We start from the raw sequence: 27,055 nt of genomic DNA on the forward strand, positions 1-27,055 counted from the left end.
ACTGACAAAAGGCTCCGTGATCAGTTCTGTTTCAGCAGACAATTCCAATCCAAACTTAACACACTGTAATAATTAATACACCAAATGCACACACTCCCAAGTCTTTTATTATAGTTCTTATTCATACAACTAGTCGAGCATTTTGAAGTTACAGTGTTACTACTTACTAATCTCATATCTGTGTTATTTTATGGTAGTAGTTTGTCTCACAATTCAGAGACTAAAGGAATGACACTTATAGCCTGTTATCACTAGACGATACTCTTTTTTCTGATAATTGCAAAATGTAGTATGTTAATAATTTTACATTCATTCTGACTATTCTTTGCATAAACCAACCAATCATGACCAATTACCAGCATACCAAACTAATTACTACAGGTTACAACTACCACAATGCAATCAATTTTCTATTCCCTAATGTTGATTCAATTTTTGTTCAAGAAGCAGGTGATGAGAAAACTTCAAAATTTATAAATTATAACTAAAAAATATTTTCTTGATGTATAATTTTGTCAAACCAGAATATCATATCCAGACAAATTTAATTCACCATTCCATGTGTCCTGAGAGATTTCAATTCACCGAACTCAATCCTACCACCCCCAAAATATTTTACACTCAAATGAAAGCCAATAGTTTATGTATTTTCTGCAGCCAGTTTATAAGAAAGAAAATGAACCCAGAATATTCTTATTGCTTGAAGAAATTCTCAGCAAGATAATCTTTAACTTTGGGCCATATTACATTTGTTTCCGTCCCAGAAAACGACTTCAGAGTCCCCTGTTTCCTGTAAAATATAATGAAATCCAGTTACAAATGTTAATGAAAACACCACACAATGAAAAGGTACCTAGTCATTAATATTAATATCCAATCCTTGACCATCCAATCACGTTTTTGAAGCATTAAGTAGACTTGCAGCAGTGTTACTTTCAATAAGATATGAACCAGGTGGCTGCCTTGGTTATTGAGAGGTCCGAATTCAAGCCCTCAGGCTGGGGACATCACATTGTGTTCTGGGGCAAGACATCCACTATACTCTCACAGTGCTCCTCTCCACCATGGTGTATAAATGGTTACTGGAGAATTTAATGCATGGGGGTAACCCTGTGATAGACTAGCATCCCATCCGGGGGGGGAGTAGAAATACTCCTAGTCATTTCATGCTACTGATAACCAACAATAAGTGCCAGCCTGATGGGCCATTTGCCTCATATGATGTCTTTCCTATATCTGCAAAGGTCTCTTGAGAGAATCATACCTGTAGCCATTTGCACACATTGCAGGCCTATTATTCTAGGTCATATTATCTTGCCATTACAGGCAAGGAAATCTTGTAGAGGTTAGGCTATTCAGATATAACTAACTATTGGCCGGCAACATAGGCATGCAATACGTGCAGAGTCTATACATCATCATGTTGTTCCAGAAAATATCCACCCCTCCCTGGAGGGTTTAGTTTTGGTTTGCACTGCCCCCTGCCCAACCTCGTCCATCTGGAAATTCCAGTCTTGGTTCATGCTTTCCTTTGGTTTTTGAACCCTCATCCCCCTTGGAATTTCAAATAACCCTCCTTGGAGTGAGTATGGATATTTTCTGGAACCACACAATGCACAAACTTTGTCCTAAACATTTGTACTTACAAATAAAAATCAATTAAAGGTTTTGTCATGTCTTCATATTGCTTTAGTCTCTGTCGCACAGTCTCTGGCTGCATTAAGAGAAAAATTCAATAATGTTGAGTTGATGTTGGAATTCTACATCTGCAAAAATTACCTGATGAAGAATATAAATTGAAAACTTAAAAGTTTTAACTTAAAATTTATCAATAACAATACGATACAAGGTATGATCACGACAAAGAAAATACATACAAAACTCCAGGAACTAATTATTTTAAGAAATTTTGAGGTGAGGGGTTTATATTAAATTAGTACTCATGGCAACACAAAATTTTCTTGCTTTGAGGGGAGAAAGATTCAGAGTAACATGATCAAAGTACTTAAATTTCAGATGATTTTTTTGTGATATTTCTTAGAAAAGTAAACAATATGATGACCACTAATTAAAGAAAATTGGAACAAAGAGGGCCAAAATTTTAATTTTGCCTTTGAGACTAAATACAACAAACATCAGACCTTGTCATCATCTCGTTGAACAAGATCTTCTCCAGTGTCGTCATCTTTTCCCTGCCAACAAAAATAAGTAGGCTAGTGTGTTTAATTGAAAGCTGTTCATGCATTTTGTTCACAGGCAAGACATTTTTATTGTGCAATTCTCTCTACCTAGGGCCAGGCATAATTCTGATAAAATACCAAAGGGGAGGGGTAGAAGGAAAAAGAACTCTCTGTGCTGAAAAAAAGCAAGGTCCCAGAGTGAAGGTGGGTCCTTTCTTGCTCCAAAATCGGAGAATGTACCACTAGCACTACCATATTGTAGCATTAAGAGAAATATGTAGGAATCAGTAAAAACATTAGCTGAAACACTCATTAAACATCTTACTCAGTCATAAACACACACAGAATTCAGTACATTAAATATTGTCCACTTACTGGTACTTTAGGTGGGTTGAAATCCAAGTTGTAAGTCTTACCACTAGCTGGATGAATCCAACGTTTCTTCAAAACGAAAAATTATCAGTTCAGAACAGTTACTCTCTCTTGACTACTCTGCAATTTTTTTTCTAGGGGGGGGGGGGGGTGGGAAGAGCCAAGGGACTGAACATTAGTTCCTTCCATGGGAAGTCTTGTAGTTGAATTACTGGTTATTAACTGGTCACTAATTGCAGTGAATGACAAGAGTAATCAAATTAAACTTACTGAAATTCTATCAATAATTGTCTCAAAAGGAACATCTAAGTTAATGACAACATCAAGCTGCTGTCGCTCTCCAAGCTTTTCAGCCTGCATTACAGTCCTTGGAAAACCTGTAAATAAATTTACATTCACTGGTGTCAGTGATAATTACATTGCTATCACTACTAGTCACAACATCACTAACTTAATTTTGCATCAACTAGATTGTTTTAACTGATTGTTACCAATGATCTATTATTTTCTCAATGTTCATAAATTCATTTTACCTGATGCAAAATATAAAAGAAAACATCAATTCAACTGAACAAAGAACTATAAATCCTACTGTTATAATTGATCAACACTCCATGCCTTCACAAATGTTCTACTGAGATATTATGCCCTACATCTTACAACTTAAGGCAGCTGTTATCGTTTACAATTAGAAAACAACCGGAAAAGTTACAACTAAATGCAAAATAGAACACATTTCACCTTTATCAAAACACTCTGGTAAAAATTGACCATTGCAGGAGTTGGAAATAATATTTCTTTCGAACAGACAACAGGTCTGTTGCATTCCTTGCAGTCCTCACGATATGCACTTTTCTTACAAATTATTCTTCAGTCTTCAAATTCATCCGTCTGCTCTTCACTGTAAATTATGTGCCATTTTAAAACAACTTGGCAGCTGACTTGAAAAATTCAACTCTCTCTCAGAAGAAATACGGAGGTGTATTTGTCAGCTAAATAACAGGACCGTTCGCTATATTTGATTTTGAACCAACTCCGCCCAGATCTCGGGAGTACCTTTGCAAAGATTGTGTAAGCATGTGTACATACACGTTCATCTGGTTCATGCACCACTGCAAAATTTACTTGCTCGCACCTCACATACCATCTAATAGCCAGCTCCCTCCAGCTAATTCCTTCATTTTGTTCATTATAAGTTCTATCATGATTTCGTCAGGCACGAGTCCTCCCTTTTCCACGATCGCCTTCGCCTTTAAGCCAACCTCTGTACCTTCTTTAATTTGTGAACGGAGAACATCCCCACTGGATAAGTGTGTTACCTTGAACGTGTTGACAATCCGTTCAGAAACAGTTCCTTTACCTGATCCAGGTGGGCCCATGATAAGAGCACGTACTGGTTTCGACGACATGTTTGATAAATGAATCTCACGGATCTGCTTGATGGGAGATATGTCTGCACAAATCAAACGAAGACGACGAACAGAATGCATCTTATTTTGTGGAAGGTAATTTTTATGGAGTGAGGAGGGCGGACTGGGAACTAAAAACATTACGCTGGCAAGCAAACAGCTGGCTCAGATATTTGCACGTGGGTAATTCAACATGGCGGACGCTGAGCGAAAGAAGAGGTGAGTGATCGTTTTGTTCAAATTTTTGTGTTTAACGATAAAAAATGATAAGAAACAGCACAGTGAAACTGCTGTTATTTCCTACATATTCGCTCAAACATCTCCAATAATAAATTCAAGACTTTTCCTGGTGGTCTTATCCCGGTCTTATCTGTTTTGTGATGACAAAGTAAAAAGTGCATGTAAGCACCCAGGGAATCATTAACTTCATGTAAACTTCTTACCTTCTTGATCAAGACAACTTGCAAATTTTGCAAATTGCTTTGATCAAGTAAGCTTAACGTCTAAGGATAGTTGGAATTCATGAGTATAATGGGCTATTCCATTTAATATCCGCACCCCCCCCCCCCCCTATTGAGGTATTACTTGAAATCCGCCCTCAGATATCCCTTTTTGAGAGGGTACCCCCTTGGATTTAGATAAATTGGCCACCACCCCCCCCCCGGAAATTTTGCGACTTTAATTTTCATACTTACAAACCTCTTCAGACGTCTTCAGCATATCATTTATTGGGGAAAATGGCCAATACAAAATTGAAGGATCGCTTTGCACTGTCTTTATATATAAATATATATTGTCATATTGATTTTTCACAAATTCTACTCTTCACTGAAGCCCTGAAGAAACAGAAAGCACGTAACTTATTTACAAAACATTACTTCCTACACTAATTAAAATCAGTCACTTTCAGACAAAGAAACCTAGGAAATATGACTACTCAGAGCTAAATGGAGGTAATGAGAGGGTATGTCAAGTGACCCCAAACTAAGAAGGATAGCTTAACAGAATAGTAATTATCACTTGAAGATAATCATACATGTAATAACAATTATTATCTCTAAAATTTGAAATAATTTCCTTCCCATTTACACCGGCCGGGTTTTATGTGGCAAACGTAGGGGAGAATTGATTATTGGCATGGAGTGAGTGAGCTGGGGGAAACAAAAGAAAATACACAATGCTGTGTGATATTTTGCATGATGAGTAGGAAAACAGTATACATTAACACACAAACAAAGAAGGTGGAAGAAGTGTGAACTGCATGACAAAATGTCAAAACTCAACATTTCTTTTTCTAATAACTTGTAGAACTGTAACTGGATAACAGTGAGTAATGACATCCTTTGGGCGTAAGAGGAAATTGAGCAATTTCAGAGTATCTATCTAACCTGAATGTGTCAAAATCCTTTGTACAATGTGACATGAAATATCAGGCATCCTTATTCAATGACCCCCCCTCCTCCCCCTCGGATTTCCCCTAACCTCAATAGGAGGGGGGGTGCGGATATTAAATGGAGTGGCCCAATATGAGATTGAAATAGCTGGAACAGCCCTAAAGATATTTCAGTGATTCTGTTCAGTTGAAAAACTACTGTTGAACCTCTACAAATGGCCACCTCTATACAAAGGCCAGCATTTTTAGCAATAATAATTGTTGTACACCAATTCTTACAATTTACTGTTATTGGGAGCTGCATATCATAACAATCTCTCTCTAATGCCAACTTAATTTTACTCAAGGATGGACAAATAGACAGGTATCTAGACACAACCCAGGCATGACCTACATGTGGGAACTACATTTTGACTGTAGAGTTAGGAAAGGCGAAACAAGGCAAGACTCTCAACCCACTATTGCATAGCACTGAAATCATCTCTTTCTGATTCAATTATCAGAGTAGAAAAAGTGTTTATTATTTTCAGCCTTTTTTCTACCATGCTAATTATCACCTTTTTGCCAATAGTTTTTTCAGAGATGTTTTTCTAAATACTTTGAACTCGTGCATTTTTCAACAAATTTTTCCAGTGACAATTTCAATTTGGAAGAGCAGCTCAAGACCCCAATACATGTAATTTTTGCATCCTTTTAATAGTACACTGAATAGACCAACTGATTTCTCTATATAAGTTATAAACAATTACATGTAGAGTATGTTCTACGGACGAGAGTCTGTATGGCACAATAGAGAGAAAGCCATTTATGTCTGGGAAGTTATTAATAGCCTGCATATGCTTCTTATTTATAAAATTTGTGTATTTATTTGTTAGTGGATCAAAGAGTTTCAAGAAGAAATTCAAAGGAAAGGGTGATGATATCAAGCTTAAAGTTAAGCCAAAAAAGTTTTCCAAAGATGTTAGAGGAGATAATTCACCAGGACAAAAAAGGAAAGCTCATGATATAGATGATCGTGGAAAGAAAAAATTCAAGGCAAAGAAGTGGAAAGATGAACAAGGAAGACAAGATGGGAGGAAAGGACACTCAAAACAGGAAAAAGAAAACAAGAAAAGTAACAAAGATTTTTCCAAAAATGACAAGGACTCGCAGCATAGAACTAAGAATGGACAATTAAATAGTAGCAGAGCTCTGAAACGAAAACTAGGAGATGGCAGTGGATCTAAAGACTTTGTTAAAAAGAGGAAAACATCTGACCCAGGAGAACAGAATAAAGGTAAAAATTCATTTTAAGTATGAAGACAAAACTTAATATTATAGTTTATAAAATTATTATTGATTCATGCTATTTACCTGAAATCTCTGTTGCAAATGGGGTGCAACTTATCTGTGAGAACGTTTACTACGGACTGGAAAAATTCTCATTCCAAATGAATTTATTAATATTGTTAAAGAATATAAAAATCCATTTGCCAGGTGTATCAGTATTGTGTAGTTCCAGAAATTACCCACCTCAAGGATTCCAGTGGGGAGGGAGACTCAAAAGCCAAAGGTTTTAATGGAGAATATGAGTTTAATCTGGAATTTCCAGAGGGATGGGAGGGTTCAAACCAAACAACCTTCCATGGGAAGGGTGTGGGTATCTTCTGGAAACACGTAATGCACAATCAAAGCAATCCATAATTTTGATGACTGTTTTGGACTTGTAATTGTAATAGTGTTGTGGAGACATTGCATTGTTTGCATTGCTTGGATTGAGCGCAATGACAAATAACCTTTATTTCCTGTGGCAATGTTTATAGCACAAAGACTAGCAGGGGCAAGCAAACAACTGAAACAACTAATTCAAACTGAATAGAACATCACAACAGCCATACCAGGAGATCTGTGTTAAGCACAAGTCTTGTCTGACCCTGTATGTACTCAGCTTGACCCTATTCTTGTATTTAGATTCTGATGAGAAGCCCAACATCTGGCGAATGAAGAAAAAGGAAAGAAAAGACTTTCGTCGAAAACAAGATGAAAACTATGACTTGGTCCACAATCTCAAACAGCTCTATGAGACTATTAGAAGGTTTGTCAACTTAGGCATTTGAGTGTTCAAGGTTGTAGCAGACGTATCAGATTTCAAGTGGCCCATCCAGCTGGAGCTTATCCCTGGCTTCTGTAGCATGTGGTGACTAGAAGTATTGCTACTGCCCCCGAGGGATGCTAGTCCATTGCAGGGTTACCCCCAGCATTAAATCTGCTGGTACCCATTTATACACTTGGGTGGAGAGAAGCACTGTGAGAGTTAGTGCCTTACCCAAGATCGCAGTGCAATGACCCTGGCCAGGGCTCAAACCCAAAAACGGCTTGATCCAGAATCCAGCTTGCTCACAAGTAGGTCACTGTGCCTCTATAATTAAAGGCATTAATAAGAGTTAATGTAATTAAGAGTTCAACAAATAAAGTCGGTTCATTGTTTTGCTTTTGAAAAGTTAAGATAAACTTGACTCACTGTTTGTTTGATTTGTGTTTTTCAGAAAAAAATGTTCCGAAGCTGAGAAATCAGAATTGGTAGAAAAGATTTTAAATCTAATTGCTGGTCACTCACATGAAGTAAGTATACTTTATCCAATTAAAACCAAAATATTTGAATCATTTTGGGCAAATCTTGATTATGATCTCAATTAATAATAAATTATCTTAAAATTGATGAAATCAGTCCTAATTATTTCACCATTTCCATAATTTTTAGGTTATTTTCAAACATGACACAGGACGTGTGATTCAAGCTTGTGTTAAATTCGGCACCGTAGAGCAAAGACAGAAGTTGTTTGAGCAGTTTAAAGGTAAATTCAGCTATCATGTGACAGATAGATTTATCTGTGTCAAGTTACTGAGCAGTCAAACATCCCATAAGTAGAATGATGCCTTTGTGTTCAGAAACTGTCCGCTTAGCAGAAGGGTCCGCCTATGGGAGATTAAAAATATGGTGTTTGTATGTGGCTGTGACCGTGGCCACTGTACATGCACATTTATGATTGGTGTCTACAGTACCTACAGTACCGCTCAAAAGTAAGTTACCACCTCTCGACTCGTTTCTCGCGAGACATGAGTCTCGAGACGAGAGTCTCACCTCGCGAGAACCATTGAAGTGTATATTTTGGAATAAATTACAAGCAGTTAGCTTGCGAGAAAACAATTAATTTCTGGCAACGCAGAGAAGTTTACCCCACGAGAGCATCTGGTTTTGCGGGCTCTTGTTTTACATGCCACTTCAAGACAGCCAACTTTAACTTACAAGCAAAAAACTTAAATATGAGTAGTGTACATCACTGGAGGGTTGACTGTATAAAAAGGAAATGGTCTAAAGATTGGTATAAAGTTGAGAAAAGGCGAAGAAATCAACAATGTTAATAACAATATTATAGGATTGTTTTGTGTTAGTGTCCTGTATGTCATGGCTAGATGTGGTTTTTCAGTAGTTGATGACTCTCTTTGATTAGTTTACTCAGTCTGATTAATTGCATGACTTACAATTTTGCTATTATCTTAATTTCAGATGATTTTGGAGAGTTGATCAAGTCAAAATACTCAAAGTTCTTTGTGAAAAAGTTTTTAATTTATGGGTAGGTGGTAAAATTTGTCATTTATTAATGAAAGCAGTTTGTAAAATCCTACTTACTTTGATTTTTAGTTTATACTGACAGCAATAAAATGTTTAATTTGTCCAGCACTCCAATGGCATACACATACCAAGGGACTTGTTAAAAATAAACATTTTTAATAAAGTATTACAGGAAAATGAAACAGTGGCATTCAATTAATAAAATTTAATAATTAAATGTAATGAAAATTGGCCTTGTCATACAGAACAAAGAAGCAGCGTGATGTCATTATCAAGTGCTTTTATGGACAAGTCCGCAAACTCATCAGGCACAAGGTCAGGAAGTTAAGTCACGAAGCTAGACACATATTAAAAGGCAGTCTATGGCCAATGTTTATTAAATTATCATTAATTAAGTCAGCAATTATTATTAACTCACTATTACATCCTTATTAATTTTCAGGAGGCATCATCTATTCTTGAGACTATATACAGTGATTATGCAAATTCTGCACAAAAAGCTTTTCTCATCCAGGAGTTTTATGGAGCTGATTTTGCTTTCTTTAAGGTAATAAAAAATATTGAGAACTATCAATAATAATTATAATATCATGCTTCTGTAATGGTTAAGTCTGCATACAAGTCAAGTGCGCATCAGGTTGGAGCTTATCCCAGTTTCCGTAGTATGAAGTGACTAGGAGTATTTCTACCCTCCCCTAGATGGGGTGTTTGTCCATCGGAGTAATAATAGTCATAAAATACAATGTCATGTGGGTATTATTATAAGTTGCAAACAGTGTTTTATTTTAAATGTGGAATAGATTAAATAAATTAAATTATTATGTGGCAAATGTTTTCACATTGAAAAGGAGAATTATTCTGATTCATTGATTTCCTGAGTGGTATGATAAGCCTGGTCTGGTGGATTTTGTTGTTGGCTAGATTATTGAATCCCTTACTTGTGGGACAGAAAACTAACATGTTTGAACTTTGTAGATGTCAGGTGAAGTAATGCCATTCAGAAAAACCATTGGGCCAGCACACAGTCAGTAGCTCACCTTGTGTAGATGAGGGCCTCTGTGTAAACTGAAAAGTAACTTTGGGAAACAATTTTCAGAGTTCAAATGTACACTCTACATACATGTACAGTGCTAGTGAGAAATCTCTGATCAGAGTCTTTTATAGATTAGTTATAGATTAGTTACAGATGTTTATGGATGTTTCATCCCTTGTTTCAGTCATCAGAGTTGACCTCTTTGGCAAAAGTGTTAAATTCTGATCCAGTCAGGAAAAGTGGAATCCTCAAATACATGAAAGATGCATTACTTCCTCTTGTAGACAGGTAAAGTTGAGAATAGAGACTGTCAGTATGTATACATAGAGTCCACAGATAAGAACTAGATGCGTATCTAGATTTATTTTTCCCACATACATGTAACGGATCTGCAGTCAGGAAACACGTCAGAGAGCAACATGGAAGGGACCCAAGTGACATAGATCTTAGATTTAAGATCGCACTGAAGTGGGAGAGCAAAGTTGATTGCTTTTTATTAAAGAACTAAAGCCAACTTTGAACAAGCAGTCTGACTCCATCCGTGCAAAATTATTTTTATAGCACAGTGTATTTGATATTTCTCACTTATTGTATCTTTGTAATTTTTGTCTTATCTAGCCTTTGTTTTTTTTTTACCACTTTCATAATTTAGCAATGCTTAGTGCATATTTACATATTTTTATTGCTTTTCAAATTCTCACTTTTATTTTACCCATGTGTGCAAAATTTGTTATATCAATTCCACACTTGAAAATGATCTCAGCAAGATCAAAATATCGTTTGATTTTATCTCTAGTTTTTATCCTAAAATGTGTTTCAACGAAACTGCTCATTAGAACATCAGTTGAAACCAAAACTAAGATTTTTTTTTCACAAACTGCAAATGTTCTTTCTGTAGATCAGTCATTACTCACAGCATAGTACACAGAGTCCTGTTGGAGTACCTTACACACGCTGATGAAAATGCAAGATTGGTATGTATTGCAAAGAGTTTTTTAACCAGAAACAGCGATTGCTGAATAGGAAAATGATAGTAATATATGTTATTATATGCCTAGCTCTGTGTGCAGGCAAGATGAATCAAATCCTGCACTGTGATTGGCTACCCGAGCGGGCAAGATGGAGCTATCTTGCCCACTCGGAACTACCCCCCCCCCCCCCCCCCCCCATGTCCTGCAAGAAACATTGCCCTGAAAGCCATATAAAAAATCCTTTATTGACCAAGCTTGTTCGGTCAAGATCGCTTGACATTGCCCTTCTTCTTTTTTTTTGCGAGCTTATGGACTTCAACTCCGTCTCAGTCCATAAATAGGCAAAAAAAAAACTTGGCCAATATCTGGCCATCTTGACCGAACAAGCTTGGTCAATAACCCATACAAATTGGGCACAGGCAGGATCACTCCTCAGGGTCAAAGGGTCTTAATGGAGCAATACATTTAGACATCTGAAGCTCACAATCAAAACTAAAACTAAGGACTAAACAGAGAAATAAAATCGTAAAAATCTATGCTAATTACACTGTAAGATTGATCGGATATCCAAACACTGTCAACTAAGGTAATGGTTTTCTTTGTTTAAACATGAGGAATTATTAAATTAGTTTAAGAAAAATATATACCTTCCAGTTAAAGCTAACATCAATCATCATTTTTCCCAGGAAATGATTGAGTTGGTCAAAGATTGTGTAGTCCTTATTCTTCACACTCATGATGGAGCCAGGGTTGGCATGCACTGTTTGTGGCATGGAACAACAAAGGTGAGGTTCTCTTGGTACTGTTGATGCTATTTTAAATGCAGTTAAATGCAATTTAACTAAGTTAACAACAAAGAGAAGCTGGCCCTCGTCAGGCAGTCAGTGGTTCCCAGATGTTAGCTCAGGCGCAGTGCAGGCGCAGTGCAGTCCATGGTAGTAGCGTGTTAAAGTGTAGCATAGTCAAGTGGTTTTTCGGTAGAGCTGCTAGTTATTTTGCCTTGTCTTCTTCCCCTCCCTCCTCATCCCTTTTCCCCTGTTATTTCAGTGTAATGCGTGCCTGTTTTGGGGCTCATGGCTGGGTTGTGCAAATTGCCATCCAAGGAAGCATTTTACTGTCAAGGTGCTGGCTGATCTCAGTGGAGGTCCCCAGACATCCCAGGCACCCATCTTCCAAACAGCGTGATGCTGTTGTTAATGTTCCAACAGGATAAAGGAAGTGCACACATTCAGCATTAGGCCAATGTTAATATTATTGCTATAAAATGACACTGGCATACAGCACATGGCATTTTTTTCTGCTTTGGAAAAGATTTCATGCTAAGAATAACCTACTATACATTGTTCAATATAAGCAGGTTTCTATGTCATGTTATTTCTGACTGTTGCTTCTCTTTTCTCATCTCTGTTTAGGATCGTAAAATACTTATCAAGTCTTTCAAGAGTTATTATGTAAAAATCAGCAAAGTAAGAAGTGTTCAATGCTTTTTTAAAATATGATTCATAATGGTTAACACAGTTATGAATCTAAAAGATTAATTTATTGCACGTTGTGGGTTACTTTGATTTACTCCAGGGTATGATTCACTGGTATAAACTAAATGACTTGCATAGAAAGATAGAGAAAATTAAAGCTAATTAACAATCAAATCTCCAAAATTTCTAGTGTGTCAATGTGAATATTTCTGCTGTCTCCAATTTCTAGAATATCTTCTGCAAACAGAAATTTTTACTGCAAAACTTTTACAGTCAAACCAAGTGAAGATTACATTAATGAATTGGTTATTTGAATATTGAACCCTCTAGTCGGTCCAAGAATAGCAGCTTTGATATTCAAATAATCAATTCATTATCACACCCCTTGAAATGAGTAGAGGGTGTGAATATTCAGATGATCAATTCATTAAAATGTAATCTTGAAAGGTACACTTCATTTGGTTTGACTGTAAGATCACAGCATTGAGAAACATTGCTTTTTTTTTCAGGAGGAGTTCGGTCATCTTGTTCTTCTAGCATTATTTGACTGTGTTGATGACACAGTACTTGTCAAGAAAATTATGTTCTCGGTAAGATTCGCATTGTTTTGTCTTCAAGAGTGTTCCTATTTATAAATGGCTACGAATTTAAAATATTATTCTTTTATATGCATTTAAATCAGCCTCACTGATCTCATTTGAGAGTGAAAATTCTGTTAAGTCATCAACTCAAAAACTAGATCAGTGAGGCTAATTTTAATACTTACAAAAGAATTTCTAATTGGCAGCCATTTATGAATAGAGTCTATTATGATTATCAGTTGCAACAAAGCTTTGGTGACAAAGTTTTGGACTTAGAATATTGTTATGGTGTTGCCAGAGGCAACTTTCCTCGTTTCCAGTGGTGACAATATCGTCGCCTGCAATTTCGCACGCTTTCATTCTTTATCAAAGTATCCGAAGCTGTTTTGATTCTGTGCATACATTTTGTACAGCTAACTGCAATAATATTAACTGTTTCTAGGCTTCTTGAATTATGTGATTTGAGACTGTCATCTCATGCAAGCCTTTTTTTATTGTGGACCAAACTGACATGTAGATGAATCTGTTAAATCACTCAGTTCTAAGTTCTTATTTTTATTTTCTTCACAGGAAATCCAGCCTTCCCTTGAAGAGTTAGCTTTAGACACATATGGCAGGAAGGTTTTAATGTATCTACTGGCTCCCAGAAGCCCAGCTCACTTTCATCCCAAAGTAGTTGAGTTACTCAAGAAAGGAGATGGGAATTCTATTAGGTATAGACAATCACGTGAATGTGCTAATTTAATTGGATAACAAAATTAGGGCCTAATCAGGTCCTTCAAAGAGAAATAAAAAAGCTCCTACCGTGACTGGCAGCAGCTTTTTGCTGTTAGTTTGCAGGTTTCATTTGTTTCTAAACTTCCTGGTGGTATTATTGGTGTTTATTCCCTTAAAGGGCAATGTCTTATTTCTTGATCCACGGTTACTACTGGTTAAAGACTTGATGGTAGCGTTAAATGAATGTTATTAAAGCATTGCTTGTTTTCGTTTTTGCAGCAAAAAAGATTCAGAACAGAGACGAAAAGAACTCTTAGAAGGCATTTCTCCTGCTCTGTTACAGCTGGTTGAGAATAACGCAGAAGAATTGTTATTTGATAAAGGAGGCTGTCAACTGGTTTTGGCTGCACTTCATAAATGCATCGGTACGAGAATACTAAGGCTCCATCCACACTACTCCTGAAAAATTCGAAAACGCAGCTTTATTTCTACGGTTAGGCCTACCGTCCACACTAATCCGTCACGAAAACGGAGCTTTTCGAAAGCGCTCTTCAAACCGGAGGACTTTGAAAGCGTCAGCTTTGTGTTTTAGTGCGGACGGAACTTTTCGAAATTGGTGACGTTGCTATAATCATGTGATTTCCCTGGCTGAGATTTCCTTAAACACAAATCCAAAATGATCGGTGATTTTCAAATTCCTCCGGCGTAGTGTGGACGGAAAACATTTGATGCATTTTCAGAGTGAAACCTCCGTTCTCAAATTTCTCCGGCGTTGTGCGAACGGGGCCTTAAACAACTTAGAGATAATAACGATCCTTCTAGTCTTATATTTGTGTTATTTGGGGGGAAGGAGGTGCCTGGTCAAGTATTAACGATGCGTTAGGATCTATGGTGTTTTGAACAATAACAGAACTAGCTTCTCCACAGATAAAATCTAGACCAAAACATGTGCGCGACCCTAAGATACGCAACAGGAGTAGAAAAATGAACCTGAGTTGAAACTTTAGCATTTCCTAAATGCTGGATGTGGTTTTGCTTTTAAGGTGATGTGAGGCCAGCAATGACAACCATATCCGATTTGGCCAATAGGGACCTGGATCCTGCAACAGATGATGAGGTAAGAAGGTTGCACAAGAAAAGTCAGTTCCTCACACAAAGACGAGTGGTTGTGGCTCATCATTTCCTACGCTTAATTGCCACGACTTGCTCAGGCTTTTCCTTACTGTGCAGAATCTTTCCCAGAGCATGGCTGGGAGATTTTTCCAGTCTAAATTTGTTTGGTAACGCATTTTGTTTTTAATTTCTGTATTTTGTGGTTTTTTTAGGATCATATTGTCAAAAGTGCTGCTGGACACTTTTCTTTAAAAAGACTTATAAACCAAGACAAGGAACGACTTCAGTCTGCAGGCAACACAGGTAAACCACAAGAACTTTGTAGTATGCTACGCTTAAATTGCCCCAAGACGACCGTCGAAATATTATGTATTTGTAAGGCATAGTACTATTATTAGTTGAGTAAGGTTCGACGAAAGTTTGGTCACCATGTCTTAACGTGAAAATCGTATTGTTGTCACGGGCAATTGGCTCCGTTTCCAGTGGCAGCTTGTTGGCCTTTGACGTCATTGGCAGCAAAGCGCGCGAAATTGTAGGCAACGCGACAGGCGACACACGACTGTTGATATTGTTACCAATGGAAACGAGGAAGGTTGCCCGTGACAACACCGTAATTTTAAGGCCAAAACTTCGTCACCAAAACTCCGTCATGCCATAATACCATAATGGTTTGAACCCAGGAGTATCAGTAGTTTGTCTTGTGTGATCGTCTGGGTGAGGGTAGTTCTGAAAAGAACTGTATTTGCTTGCGTGAGGGTCAAAAAAATAGTGCTGTGTTGTTTGTTGCCTCTTGAAGTTCGCTTTTTTTCTCGTTCAATTCGACACATTGTTTATTCTTGTTTTCACGAATAAGCCAATATTTAAAAATTAGGCTGCATGTGAGGCGCAGTGGCCTCGTGGTTTGTGCGCTCGTATCCGGATCGAGGGGTTCGGGTTCGAGTGATGGCCGGGCGCACTGTGTTGTGTTCTTGTGCAAAACACTTAACTCTCACAGTGCCTCTCTCCACCCAGGTTTATTAAGGGTTTTCGGTGAATTTAATGCTGGGAGTAACCCTGCGATTGACTAGCATCCCATCCAGGGAGGAATAGAAATACTCTTAGTCGTTTCATGCTACAGAAATCGGGATAAGCTCCGGTCTGATGAGCCCCGTAAACATTACGCTGCGCAGCGTTCCTGTGCGAAAGAAAAAATATATATTTCTCTGCATGCATTCTGGCTGCGCAAATGTTGCCGCTTGGCGAGGCTGCCTCGCGTGGCCAGAGTGCGGAAAGAGCTCTTCGATCGGAACGCTTGCTGTGCGCGTATCACTTACCTTACTTTGTTTTCTTCTTGATATAGATCAAGTGCTGTTTAGTAAATTGCTGCTGGACAACACAGACGCGGGCACATTATTAGAGTGGTGTAAGGTGAATAGAGGTGCTTTTGTCGTGGTAAGGTAAGTTGGCTCTTCACAGCTGTTATTCAGTCGTCACGCAACACAACCCCACCGTTAGCAGTGAGAATAGCCTCCTAAGCAGGCAGTCTTTGGCTCGTCTCGCAATCTTGGAAAGTAAGATTGCGCGACGAGCCGTAAGAACGCCTGCGTAGGAGGCTGCAGTGACAACGAACTTGCGTGACAACATGATGAAGGAGATAATCTTATGTTTATAGACCTGTTACTTGCATGGTTTAAAGTCTAGTATTTTTCTTTTTTCAGTCTCCTGGAGTCTCCAGTCCTTGGAGTATCAGACACAGTGAAAAGTCAGTTACAACCAAGAGTTGCAAAACTGAAGAAACATGATTCCAAGGGAGTGCAAGTCGTGTTGAAACTTCTTGAAAATTGATACGTGTAACGTCATTCTCGGAGCTTTTTCTCAGCGTCCCTTCCCATCCCCCATCTCGCATCTGCCATCCGGCATCCCTCATCCTCCCATCTCCATCCCCTTTCTTCCATTTCCCATTTCACATCCGCAAACCCCCCTTTTCCTCACTGGAATCAAGGCTGAGTGGTGTACAGAAACGGCTTTGGCAGTCCAGTGACTGGGATGATGTAAACATGACTATGTAACAGACACTTAATTTGCTTAAATTAAATTAAATTGCTTAATTTTTGCGCACAACAAGATCGCAGAGCAAATACAAAATCAACGTAATATTCGTGAGATATACACTATACTTTGGGGTAAAGTGTTAAATGTCTCTTTTAATTAAATCTCAACGCAGTGGGAAAAACTGCGTGTAAAGAATATATTTAGTTGTCAATGTATTAGGAGATGCTGTTACTACTGCTAATGGCGATGCACTAAAAGGCTGCTGTATTTGTTTCGCTCTTCATCCATTCATCATTCATGATCTATTGCATTAATTTTTAAAAAATAAAGTCACATGTATTCTCATACACAGACAAGTTGCCACAAGGATTGTTTGCAAACAAACTGTTCTCTTTATTGCATACATTTAAACGTAGAATCATACTTACATCCAAGGAAAATTAAGATAGTTTACATTTTTTTTGTTTCTCGAGAGAGAGAACCGGTTTGGTTACTTTCACTCTGTTATCTACTTTACCGAGACTGTTCAAAACGATCTGTCCCTTAAAACTAAGACGAATAATTCGTTAACTTGTCTTTTTACATCCTAATTTACTTTATGATATTTTAAAGAAACAATACAGTCGAAAATACGTTCGTGTATTAAAAAAATGTACTATGTATTTTCTTAGGTACTCACGGTGGAAAACGGGATATACTATCGAGAAATTAAAACGCCCTCTAAATATTATTCACGTTACTACGGTTCACAGTGAAACATGCATGGGTACTACCTAATTAATTTTTGACTACGCCCCCCACCCCCGCGTAAACTTGGTATATAAAGGCAAATTTGCGCGAGAAAAAGGGGTAAAACTCGGGGGTTGAGCTAACAGACTCTCCCTACATGTCGTCTCGGAGAAGGAGGGTTTGATACAATTACACCCTTTCGAATTATTTTTCCTTCGCAAAATCGGTAGCGGGTTAGGGTTGAGCTTAAACTCATATTCTATTTTGAGAAGTAAACCTCGAGTTGCGCCTTACCTTACAATTATGCTGGTCAGGAAATTAAAATCGCCGATTTTGCAATATTGCGTTCTTTAGTGATACTTTTATAGTCTGTTAAAGTAAGTTGTAGATGAAGGGTTTTGACATCAAAGCGATACAACTTGTACGGCGAAGGCAATTGTAAAAGCGTACTTATTAGAGTAGCATCTTTCCATTTCTTGCTTGTGGTAACGCTTTGCTAAGCTACTCTACCACCTTCTCACGTCCATGTGTTTAATGAGTTCTTTATTTGATCCTGAAATGCAAATAACAACAATGAGAAACAGTTTAAGACTCGGAGAGCGAAAGCAACGAACTTAGCTGGGCAGGGACTATAGCAAGGCTCGTATTGGCCCACCTGACGAGGGTTCTTTTTGCACAATCATGTGCGGTGGACTGGAGAGAAGTTGAACCAAGGACTGCTGACTTAGGCCCGGTCCAAACGCCGCTCCACTCATGTGCCGAACCAAACTTGATTAAGTTCGACTTCAGAGCGACTTTCGAGCGACGGCTGGTTCAGACGGCGTACTTGCGTCGAACTTAATTCGGAAGCCGGTGGTAACAATTTTCGACGAGAAAATATGCGTTCTGAATTCAAGAACTCTGTCCAAATAGAAAAGCTGTGACTAACATTTCGCTGTTACAGCAATATTTAAGGAAACAAATTCAAACTCAAGGTTCAGTGTTTGTGTTTAGACAGGTTTTCTCCCGGTTAATTCGACTTGTTAAAGGGAAATCGCATAACCTGGGTTATTATCACGAAGAAAAAGCAAAAAATGAATTTGCGCGAAAGAAACTCGCTTGTACAGTCCCGTTTCTCTTAAATCGAAGGTATATTTAATTTCGTTGTGTTTATTTTTAGTGACGACTTCGAGCTGCATGCATGACTAGTCACACCACTCAATTTTGAGCCAATCACGAGTCCCGTTATATGAAAAATACACTACAGTAATTTATGCATTAGGTTCGACCCATGAGGAGAACGCCGTATGAATCAGCTGCCGCTCCAACGTCGCATAGTTCGACAGACCCTGCCGAATTTAATATTGTTTGCCGCACCAAACCTAACCTGCCGAACCAAACTGATTCAAACACCGCTCTTCTGCCGTACTTAACTCATCAGTTAGGTTCGGCGCATGAATAGAGCGGCGTTTGGAACGGGCCTTACTCGCGTGAAGAACTCAGTACTTCGGCAGCGCACGCGCAATACAAGGATGTACACATGACATGTTGAAGTTGAGTTCGGAAAAACAGGCTAGATTCTAATAGGCTATCTCAGGTGTACTTGAATACCTCGGAATATTTCAGCGCGCTCCGATCCGTTTTCGGATGAGTTCGGGTCCGAGTCTTTGCCTTCAACAACCGCTGCATTTTGGCGCAAAGGTCAGTTACTTGAAAAGTGACCCGATGTAAAAGCGAGTGTGATGTTAATTCAAATGTCCTCAGACACTGATTGAAAAACACCTTACCTCTGAAACACGCAACAAATAGCCACTGTTATAATGATCATGCCCAGCACCATCACTCCTATAGCCACGGACAGCAGGATCAATATCACCTTACGATCTGTGAGGATGAAAAAACTCTTTAATATTCCTAATACACCTACACTTGGAAACTGGTATGTTCAAGCATGGTTTAAAGACGTGAGAAAAGATGAGTTCGATAACTGGAACTTCGCGCGAATTTCACCCAGGATTTACTCAAAGAACGGTAGTAATTATGTGTTAAATGAGTTTCTATGCGGTGATAGTCGATTATCGAGCGGCTCAGCCTATCAGATTGTCCTGCAGTAAATAAGCTTAAATAGTAAATAAATAAATAAATAAATAATTACACAAACAAGATATAGAGTAAATAAAATTAAATAATTCAGTAAGCTCCAGTATTATACCTTTTCCTCTGATATCTGGTGAAACGAATGGCTATATAAGTGGTATTAAAGCTATCATTTTTTTATTTTGGATTAAATCATTTATAGCCGAGAAATTTGTAATCATGTGAACGTTCTCATGCATTTTCTGTAATGGCGTTCCCATACAAGCTCTGTAATTAAACAAATACTTTTTTTCAGCTTGAGGAGCTATAGATCTGAAATTTAATAGACATCATCTAGACATCATTGACTTTAGAACTGTTCATTTTGGTTTTGGATTGAATATTTTGTAGCCGAGAAATTTGCAATAATGTGAACGTGCCCATACATTCTCTGTAATAGCGTTCCCATAAATACTCTGTAATTTAAAGTGCTACTAACCCAGCTTGAGTATTGAATCTGAAATTCAACAGACATCATCTCCGCATCATTGACTTTAAAACTGTCTTTTTTGTTCTTGGATTGATTTATACAAGCAAACACACAGCTTACCTAAATATATGCTTCACCTTCTCGTAGCACACGTAAGCCGTTTCCGGAGGAAAACCGTGTGTCTGAAGTAAAAATCTCAATTGTGTTTTTGGTAATTTAACAACTCGGATTTTTGCGACAGAAATCCGAGTTGTACATTAAGTGATGTTTACAACTCGGATTTTTGCGGTAGAAATCCGAGTTGTGGTTTTTGGAAATTACACAACTCGAATTTTTGTGGTAAACTGATCCGAGTTGTGGTTTCTGGAAATAACACAACTCGGATTTTTGTGGTAAACTGATGAGAGTTGCGGTTTCTGGAAATAACACAACTCGGATTTCTGTGGTAAAAATCCGAGTTGTTTATTCAGAAATTAGACAACTCGGATTTTTGTGGTAAAAATCCGAGTTGTGGTTTCTGGAAATTACACAAATCGAATTTTTGTGGTAAAAATCCGAGTTGCTTATTTAGAAATTAGAAAACTTGAATTTTTGTGGTAAAAATCCGAGTTGTACATTAGGCGATGTTTCTAAGTCGAATTTTTGCGGTAGAAATCCACGTTGTATGCTTAGAAAATTACAAAAAACAGATTTTGGTAACAAAATATTGAGTGAAAATTTGTAATCGAAAAAAAAATTGTTGATGTCCTACATGGGCCACCGTAGATTTATTTATAGCTGAGCAATTCGCAATTTTGTAAATGTTCTCTATGCGCAGTTGTTTAAGTGTAAATAATTGCGTGATGTTTTCTTGCCACGCTACTATAGCAGTGGAGTGTAGTATTGGTTTACCGTTCCGGAGTCACTGGTTCAAATCTGGTACAGAGAATTTTTTTCCTTTTTCTTTTTTTTTTTATTTTTGCTAAGGATGAACAGTAGTTGGGTATATCTTTCTCCAAAACTCAGTCGCCGCACTTTATCTTTCAGTTCCATAGCGCGAGGTCGCCATGCATGAAATAATCGTTTGGAAATTTATAACTGACAAAAAGAACAGCTGGTAAACAAAGTGGATCGGAACAGATTGCACAAAGCATTGAACTTATACAAGAAAATCCCTACCGCTAAAAATTTGTGTTTGTCCAGCGCATGCAGTATTGAAAATGTTGATACTCGTATCAGCAAATCTGACTTATAACCAAAATATAATGTCTTGACACGAAAACTAATTCTATACAGCTGCTGAGAAGCGGGATCGGTTCCAGCCGTCCAGTTAAATGAATTTTTAAGCATACTGACTATCCTCTTGACTTAGAAAGTCTAATGATCACCTCGTATTTCCGTTTGCTGGCGGGAGCTATGTATAAAATAATCATTTCAAAATCGAAACTTCTGAGCTGTATCGATGCAATATTGCTTCTGTCAGGGAAAGATACTCTGGTCAACTTTGAGGCCAGATGCTTGACAATATCTTGTTTGTGCGGTTACCCGGGTTAGATAAATAAATAAATAAATAAATAAATAAATACTTAAATAAATGAACAAATAGGAATTTGCAGAGGCAGATCGCAAGGAAAGGCTCTTCGTCGACTGTTTCTTGCATCGAATTGGAATTTAGGAGTGCTTGTTTTAGTGGAGGGAGGAAACTGAACAGGAAAACCCTCAGGGCAAGGCGAGAAACAACAACGAACTCAATCCATATGTGACGCCACGTGCGAGACTCGAACCCGGTTCACACTGGGTGGAGGCAAGTGCTCTCACCACTGCACCTTCCCTACTACATAATTTTACTAATACTAAATAACATTATGAGCCAATCAGAGACGGCCATATTGTTGCCCATAACCTTTTTTATTCATGTCAAATGAGGTCGCTATGATGAGAAAAATGATAAAGTACGTACCATCATCGTCATCATCATCATCGCCTTTTCCTGCTCCTTGGTCTCCCTGATCGGAACCGCTGGATGAAGTGGGCATTGATGTTGGTTGTGACCTTGATGGGGATATGGACCGAGAAATTGATTGTGACATAGATTGTGGAGGTACCGGTTGCGGTGTCGACATTGACATGAGCTCAGAGGTCGGTGGTGTCACGGATGGTGACATGGATTGGGACATGGATTGCGACATCGATGATGACACTTGCGTTGACATCGATTGAGACATTTGTGGTGACATCGATTGAGACATTTGTGGTGACATCGATTGAGACATTTGTGGTGACATCGATTGAGACATTTGTGGTGACATCGATTGAGACACTTGCGTTGACATCGATTGAGACATTTGTGGTGTCGTTGATTGAGACGCTTGTGATGACATCGATTGAGACATTTGTGGTGTCGTTGATTGAGACACTTGAGTTGACATCGATTGAGACATTTGTGGTGTCGTTGATTGAGACACTTGCGTTGACATCGATGGAGACATTTGTGGTGTCGTTGATTGAGACACTTGAGTTGACATCGATGGAGACATTTGTGGTGTCGTTGATTGAGACACTTGCGTTGACATCGATTGAGACATTTGTGGTGTCGTTGATTGAGACACTTGCGTTGACATCGATGGAGACATTTGTGGTGTCGTTGATTTAGACACTTGTGATGACATCGATTGAGACATGTGTTGTGACATGGATGATGTCATGGACTTCATTACTGATGTCGCCATCGAGGCTAAGAAATAGAAAAAAAAGAAATTAGTTTAGACCAGAACACCCGAAGGTTAACGCAACCAATCTTCTAATTTATAACTTCCGGTTGTGGTTAAACTTTTTACACTAAAATTCGTTTGGCCTGTAGTAGCCGTCTGCAGGCTACATTTCCTTGAGTTCAAAATTACATTTTTCTCATATCTATAGAACTATTAGATGTTTGGTATTATTGAACTCTGATCTAACGAAATATCTTCATCTTATAATATAAGCACTAGGCTTTTCGATCTATACTATTTAGCTTTTTTTCTGCAGAGCATATCATCTGTTTGCGCAATTTATCAATACTTTATTTTAAAAGAGTACCTGTATGTTACTTTTAAGAGACGATGTTCAAAACTGTGCCAAAACATCGACCAGAAAGAGGTTGGATTGTTATCCGTCGTCAGGCGAAAGACAGCTCTGTGCACGCATTGCGATCCTATAAAGCTAGCCAACAATGGCATCCATTACAGTACAGCCTCAATATTCGTTATGTCCGCGTGATAATCTAGAACGCCAAATGGCAGTGAAATTCGACAAATAAAAAAAACCGAGCTCAGATGACATGCTATTCAGAAAATTAGCCATGAAAGAGATTTGGTCGCATGCTGAAAACATGTAGCGACCAAACTCAAGCAACTTTAGCCAATTGCTATGAGTGATCATATAGAATAAGTCTTAATTTTCGGCCGGTCTGGAATGGATGTGCATATATATGGCCGTTATTGTGGGACCTGTGGTTCGCTAGATACGCGGAAAAGTGGATAGTTCTTCCTTAGACCGTAATTACGTGGTTGATGCAAAAGGAACGTGCTTTTGAAAACGCCAAAGGAATGAGAAGGCGAGGCTAACAAATGACTGCATAGTTTCTCAAGTTAAGCATTGTGTTATAAATGGCACTTGGAGCTGTCATCTCTAAAGAGGCCCAAATGTATGTGTACAGTCTGATAAACAAGCCAGTCACGACATCACACGACAAATAATGCGGATGCAAATATGCAAATTACACGTTCTAAATACTGAAAGATGTTTTATCATTTAACAACATGTATTGTTCTTGTCTTATTTAACCTGGAAATTCAGCATTGTCATGGTGAGGAATAGCCTTTAAGGAAGTAGAAAGCAATATATTTATACAAAAGAATTGAAGTATCTAGCCGTGATTACTTAGGGTATTCATAGATGCCATGCTTAAAATTTTATTGGTGATATTGCAATTTATTGTTATTGCGGTCTGCACGAAAACCCAAAATGAGTGGCTCGTCTTGTCTTCCTCTAAATTAAATGAATTAAGAGTAAAATTCTTTATTAAACTGATCTTATTTTATAGTCTCCAATTGGCTTCAAAACTGACTTTGTTTCAGTTCATTTCGCAATGTTTTGCCGTTAGTTATATGGCGCAAATAGGATGCCATATTTCTACACGAGGTCTGCAATATTATAGTACTATAAATTAACGATTCAAAAGCGGAAAATGCTGTATTTTTCCGTCTTGGAGGTTTTTAGCATCAAGTATAGTGTATACATCTTATAAGGATTTATAACAAGGTGACAAGTCCGAATCAAGTTCGTTAGCAAGCATTTCACTCCAAATTCTTCACTGAAGTAATCTGTCTACCAGTCTGTATTGGGTGTGTTTTCACAACTAATCAGTCTGCATGCAAGAATTAAAAGCGGCCAATAAATTTCCTCACTAACTACTACAACTAACTCTATCAGTTCAGTAAGGCAGGGTTTCGAAGTTTGGAGTTATCCAGCACGCCCTTTTCGCGAATGAGGCCCGTGTGATTTATGACAAAGAAAACCCCAGTTGCTCTGCTCGTGTGTGTATGGGTGTGTTTGGTGGAGAGGACATGTTTAAAAATTGCCTCGATTCAAGTGTTTGTCAGTATATTAAAGCAACTATCAAATCTAAAACACTTCAACTCGCTGCTACTTCTGGTTATTTTGCTTCGTCGCCGTTTCTCCCTATTGCACAACCTGACTCAACTGCGGGAGCGAAATTGTCCCTGTTTTACTATGCAGTAATGATGTTGGTTTAAAACGGACAACTGATATGTAATTACAGGTAGCCCGCGAGCGACATACCTAAACAGTTACTTTATAATTCGCTGATTTGTTGCCATTCTTAAGATTATGAGGGATTACGTTTCCGCGAGTTAATCTTGGTTTGATCAAAGATTTCCATCTTCAACTTTTGAGACCAGTTGTCTCGCTAACGCGATTCGCAAGTCAACTTCAGTATGTTTCTCCGCGTTAAACAAGATCGAACCAACCAACTTTTTAACTGTTTGTTGCAGTGCGTGTAAAATACCTAACAATAGAAGCCACTTAATTTACTTACTAGACTGACTCAGGGCGCCTCCAGCCAGGAACACAAAAAGAAAGATCGCCGGCATTCTCCTCGTGTTGGCAGACATGTTGCTTCTGTACTCTGAACGTTAAAAGCGCTGTTTGATATCAACTACGAGGAATTATCTTGTCTAGATATTCAGCGTGACGCCGCTAAATGTGGCCCGCGCCAATATAACATCCTTTAAATACAAGATAACCTTGCTGACGATATGGTTTGTGTTAATGTACCGTGACCATCTGGTTAACAAAAGAAAGAAAAAGAATTGTCATTAAGGCATTTGAAATAAAAAAAATATGACAGCAATGACGTTGGAGAACAACGTTTGTTTAAGAGTTCCGTTTAAGCCGTGTTCCTCGTGCCTGATCAAAAGTGTTTGACCAAAACAGACAATTTCACTGAATTCAGAGTCTTTCTAAAACCCTCGGACACGCAACCTAACTCGCTAATGTTCACTTTGTTATTATAGTTTTTTGGTTAGTAGTTGATTTGTTCAAACTTGCAAATGTTTTTGTTAGCACTTACTCAACATAACGTTTTAAGTCTGAGTGTTGGCCGACGGATCTATTTTCCGGTTGTAACATCAATAGATAGTCAAAGAGAGACGTACTGAGAACAGAGAAAATATTAAACTAGCGGATATTGTAATAATGTACCACTAAGTTCTCATTACTAACTTTAAAAGAAATGTATAGTAGCCAGTAAGGAGAATTATAAATTGATCAGTTAGTTCCATTTGAACGGTTCTCTTTGTGTCCGTTACAAAGAAAACCCTCGCATACAAATGAATTCACGTACATGAAATTATTTCATTGAAACTAGCTCAGTTGTCTCTTGTTTCCACTTTGAGAATGCCCCTGCTCAGTTTAGCTTATGTTGGTATACAAAAAACGTTTAAGAAAGGTTTGAAAGGTTCTATTCTAACTTGTTCACACTATGAAAGACACTGACTTTGATCCGGTTAATGAAGAACAGCACGTCCGTTTAATGTAAATGAACTGCGTAAGATTCCGTTACGTAACCTGCAGCATCGCGCTCCATTTCACATCACGTTCCATTTCTCACCTAACTTCATTTTAATTTTCAGTGAAGCTTGCAATCATAAGCAAAACGTCATCCTTTGGACTTGTACGACCACCCAAGTGAAACACAGAAAGCTTGAAACTTCAGCTTGCAACAAATCGGAGAACAAAGTAGTTCTACATCACGAACGTTCCGCCCACTAGCGGTTATTTGAATATAATGGTCATACTAGGGTTTCCCGTCAGACTCAAAATTGAATTTTTATAGTTGACTCATGTTTTCCCCCGTTTACGTCAGGTTTACCAACAAGCAGCATGCCAAATATTTAGGTAAAATAAGCACTGCTGAAGTCAAATGCTCTAGGCTACCAACTATCGCCTCGGTGGAATTGCGAGCATTTTATAATCGGTAAATGAGAGAGTTTGGCAGCATAGCCTGGGGGTCAAATTGTGCAGCCGACGTAACCATATAAACGCCGTTAAATTGAGTGTTCAAGTAAATGTTTTTCCTTTTTGAAAATTCAAACGCGTTCGCTTTGAACTCTGAACTTCTTTAATGTTGACCTGCTGTTTTCAGATCTGGATATATAACGGTGGTGAGACATAATCAATGTCCCACGCGCCGAAATGTAGCTGTATGGAAGAGATATTCATAGTCACATATCAGTGACATTGCTCCGCGATTAATGGGAAAAAAACACGTAAATGTTTAGGTGTGTTGGTAGGTTTCTATTGGTTCAAAAATACACTAGTATTTTATGGGTCGCTGGTTAAATGTGCTTTGG

At 38.2% G+C, this 27,055-nt stretch overlaps 3 protein-coding genes across 3 annotated transcripts; 1 reads left to right on the forward strand and 2 right to left on the reverse strand.

Moving 5' to 3' along the window:
• Positions 1-85: 85 nt before the first annotated feature.
• Positions 86-4,102, reverse strand: LOC110050278 (GTP:AMP phosphotransferase AK3, mitochondrial-like). Its single transcript, XM_020756187.2, has 6 exons — positions 3,697-4,102; positions 2,823-2,929; positions 2,556-2,621; positions 2,142-2,192; positions 1,647-1,714; positions 86-790 (listed from the first exon to the last, which is right to left on the reverse strand). The coding sequence occupies exons 1-6, from the start codon at positions 4,100-4,102 to the stop codon at positions 694-696; spliced, it is 795 nt and encodes a 264-aa protein (XP_020611846.2). The 3' UTR covers positions 86-693.
• Positions 4,092-17,244, forward strand: LOC110050274 (pumilio homolog 3-like). Its single transcript, XM_020756184.2, has 19 exons — positions 4,092-4,180; positions 6,230-6,630; positions 7,305-7,428; positions 7,880-7,955; positions 8,095-8,188; positions 8,902-8,968; positions 9,213-9,282; positions 9,410-9,514; positions 10,185-10,288; positions 10,899-10,974; positions 11,658-11,756; positions 12,384-12,437; positions 12,956-13,036; positions 13,598-13,740; positions 14,024-14,169; positions 14,788-14,861; positions 15,070-15,160; positions 16,197-16,293; positions 16,555-17,244. Exons 1-19 carry the CDS (start codon positions 4,155-4,157, stop codon positions 16,679-16,681), a joined length of 2,055 nt encoding a protein of 684 aa, XP_020611843.2. The 5' UTR covers positions 4,092-4,154; the 3' UTR covers positions 16,682-17,244.
• Positions 17,245-17,257: 13 nt separating this feature from the next.
• LOC110050276 (uncharacterized) lies at positions 17,258-25,473 on the reverse strand. The gene is made up of 4 exons (XM_089286230.1): positions 25,240-25,473; positions 22,102-22,875; positions 19,384-19,480; positions 17,258-18,170 (listed from the first exon to the last, which is right to left on the reverse strand). The coding sequence occupies exons 1-4, from the start codon at positions 25,313-25,315 to the stop codon at positions 18,161-18,163; spliced, it is 957 nt and encodes a 318-aa protein (XP_089142356.1). The 5' UTR covers positions 25,316-25,473; the 3' UTR covers positions 17,258-18,160.
• Positions 25,474-27,055: the final 1,582 nt, after the last annotated feature.

The sequence above is a fragment of the Orbicella faveolata genome, unplaced genomic scaffold (assembly GCF_042242905.1).
Source record: "Orbicella faveolata isolate gen_17 unplaced genomic scaffold, um_ofav_v1 contig_14, whole genome shotgun sequence".
In the NCBI taxonomy this organism is placed as follows: Eukaryota; Metazoa; Cnidaria; class Anthozoa; order Scleractinia; family Merulinidae; genus Orbicella; species Orbicella faveolata.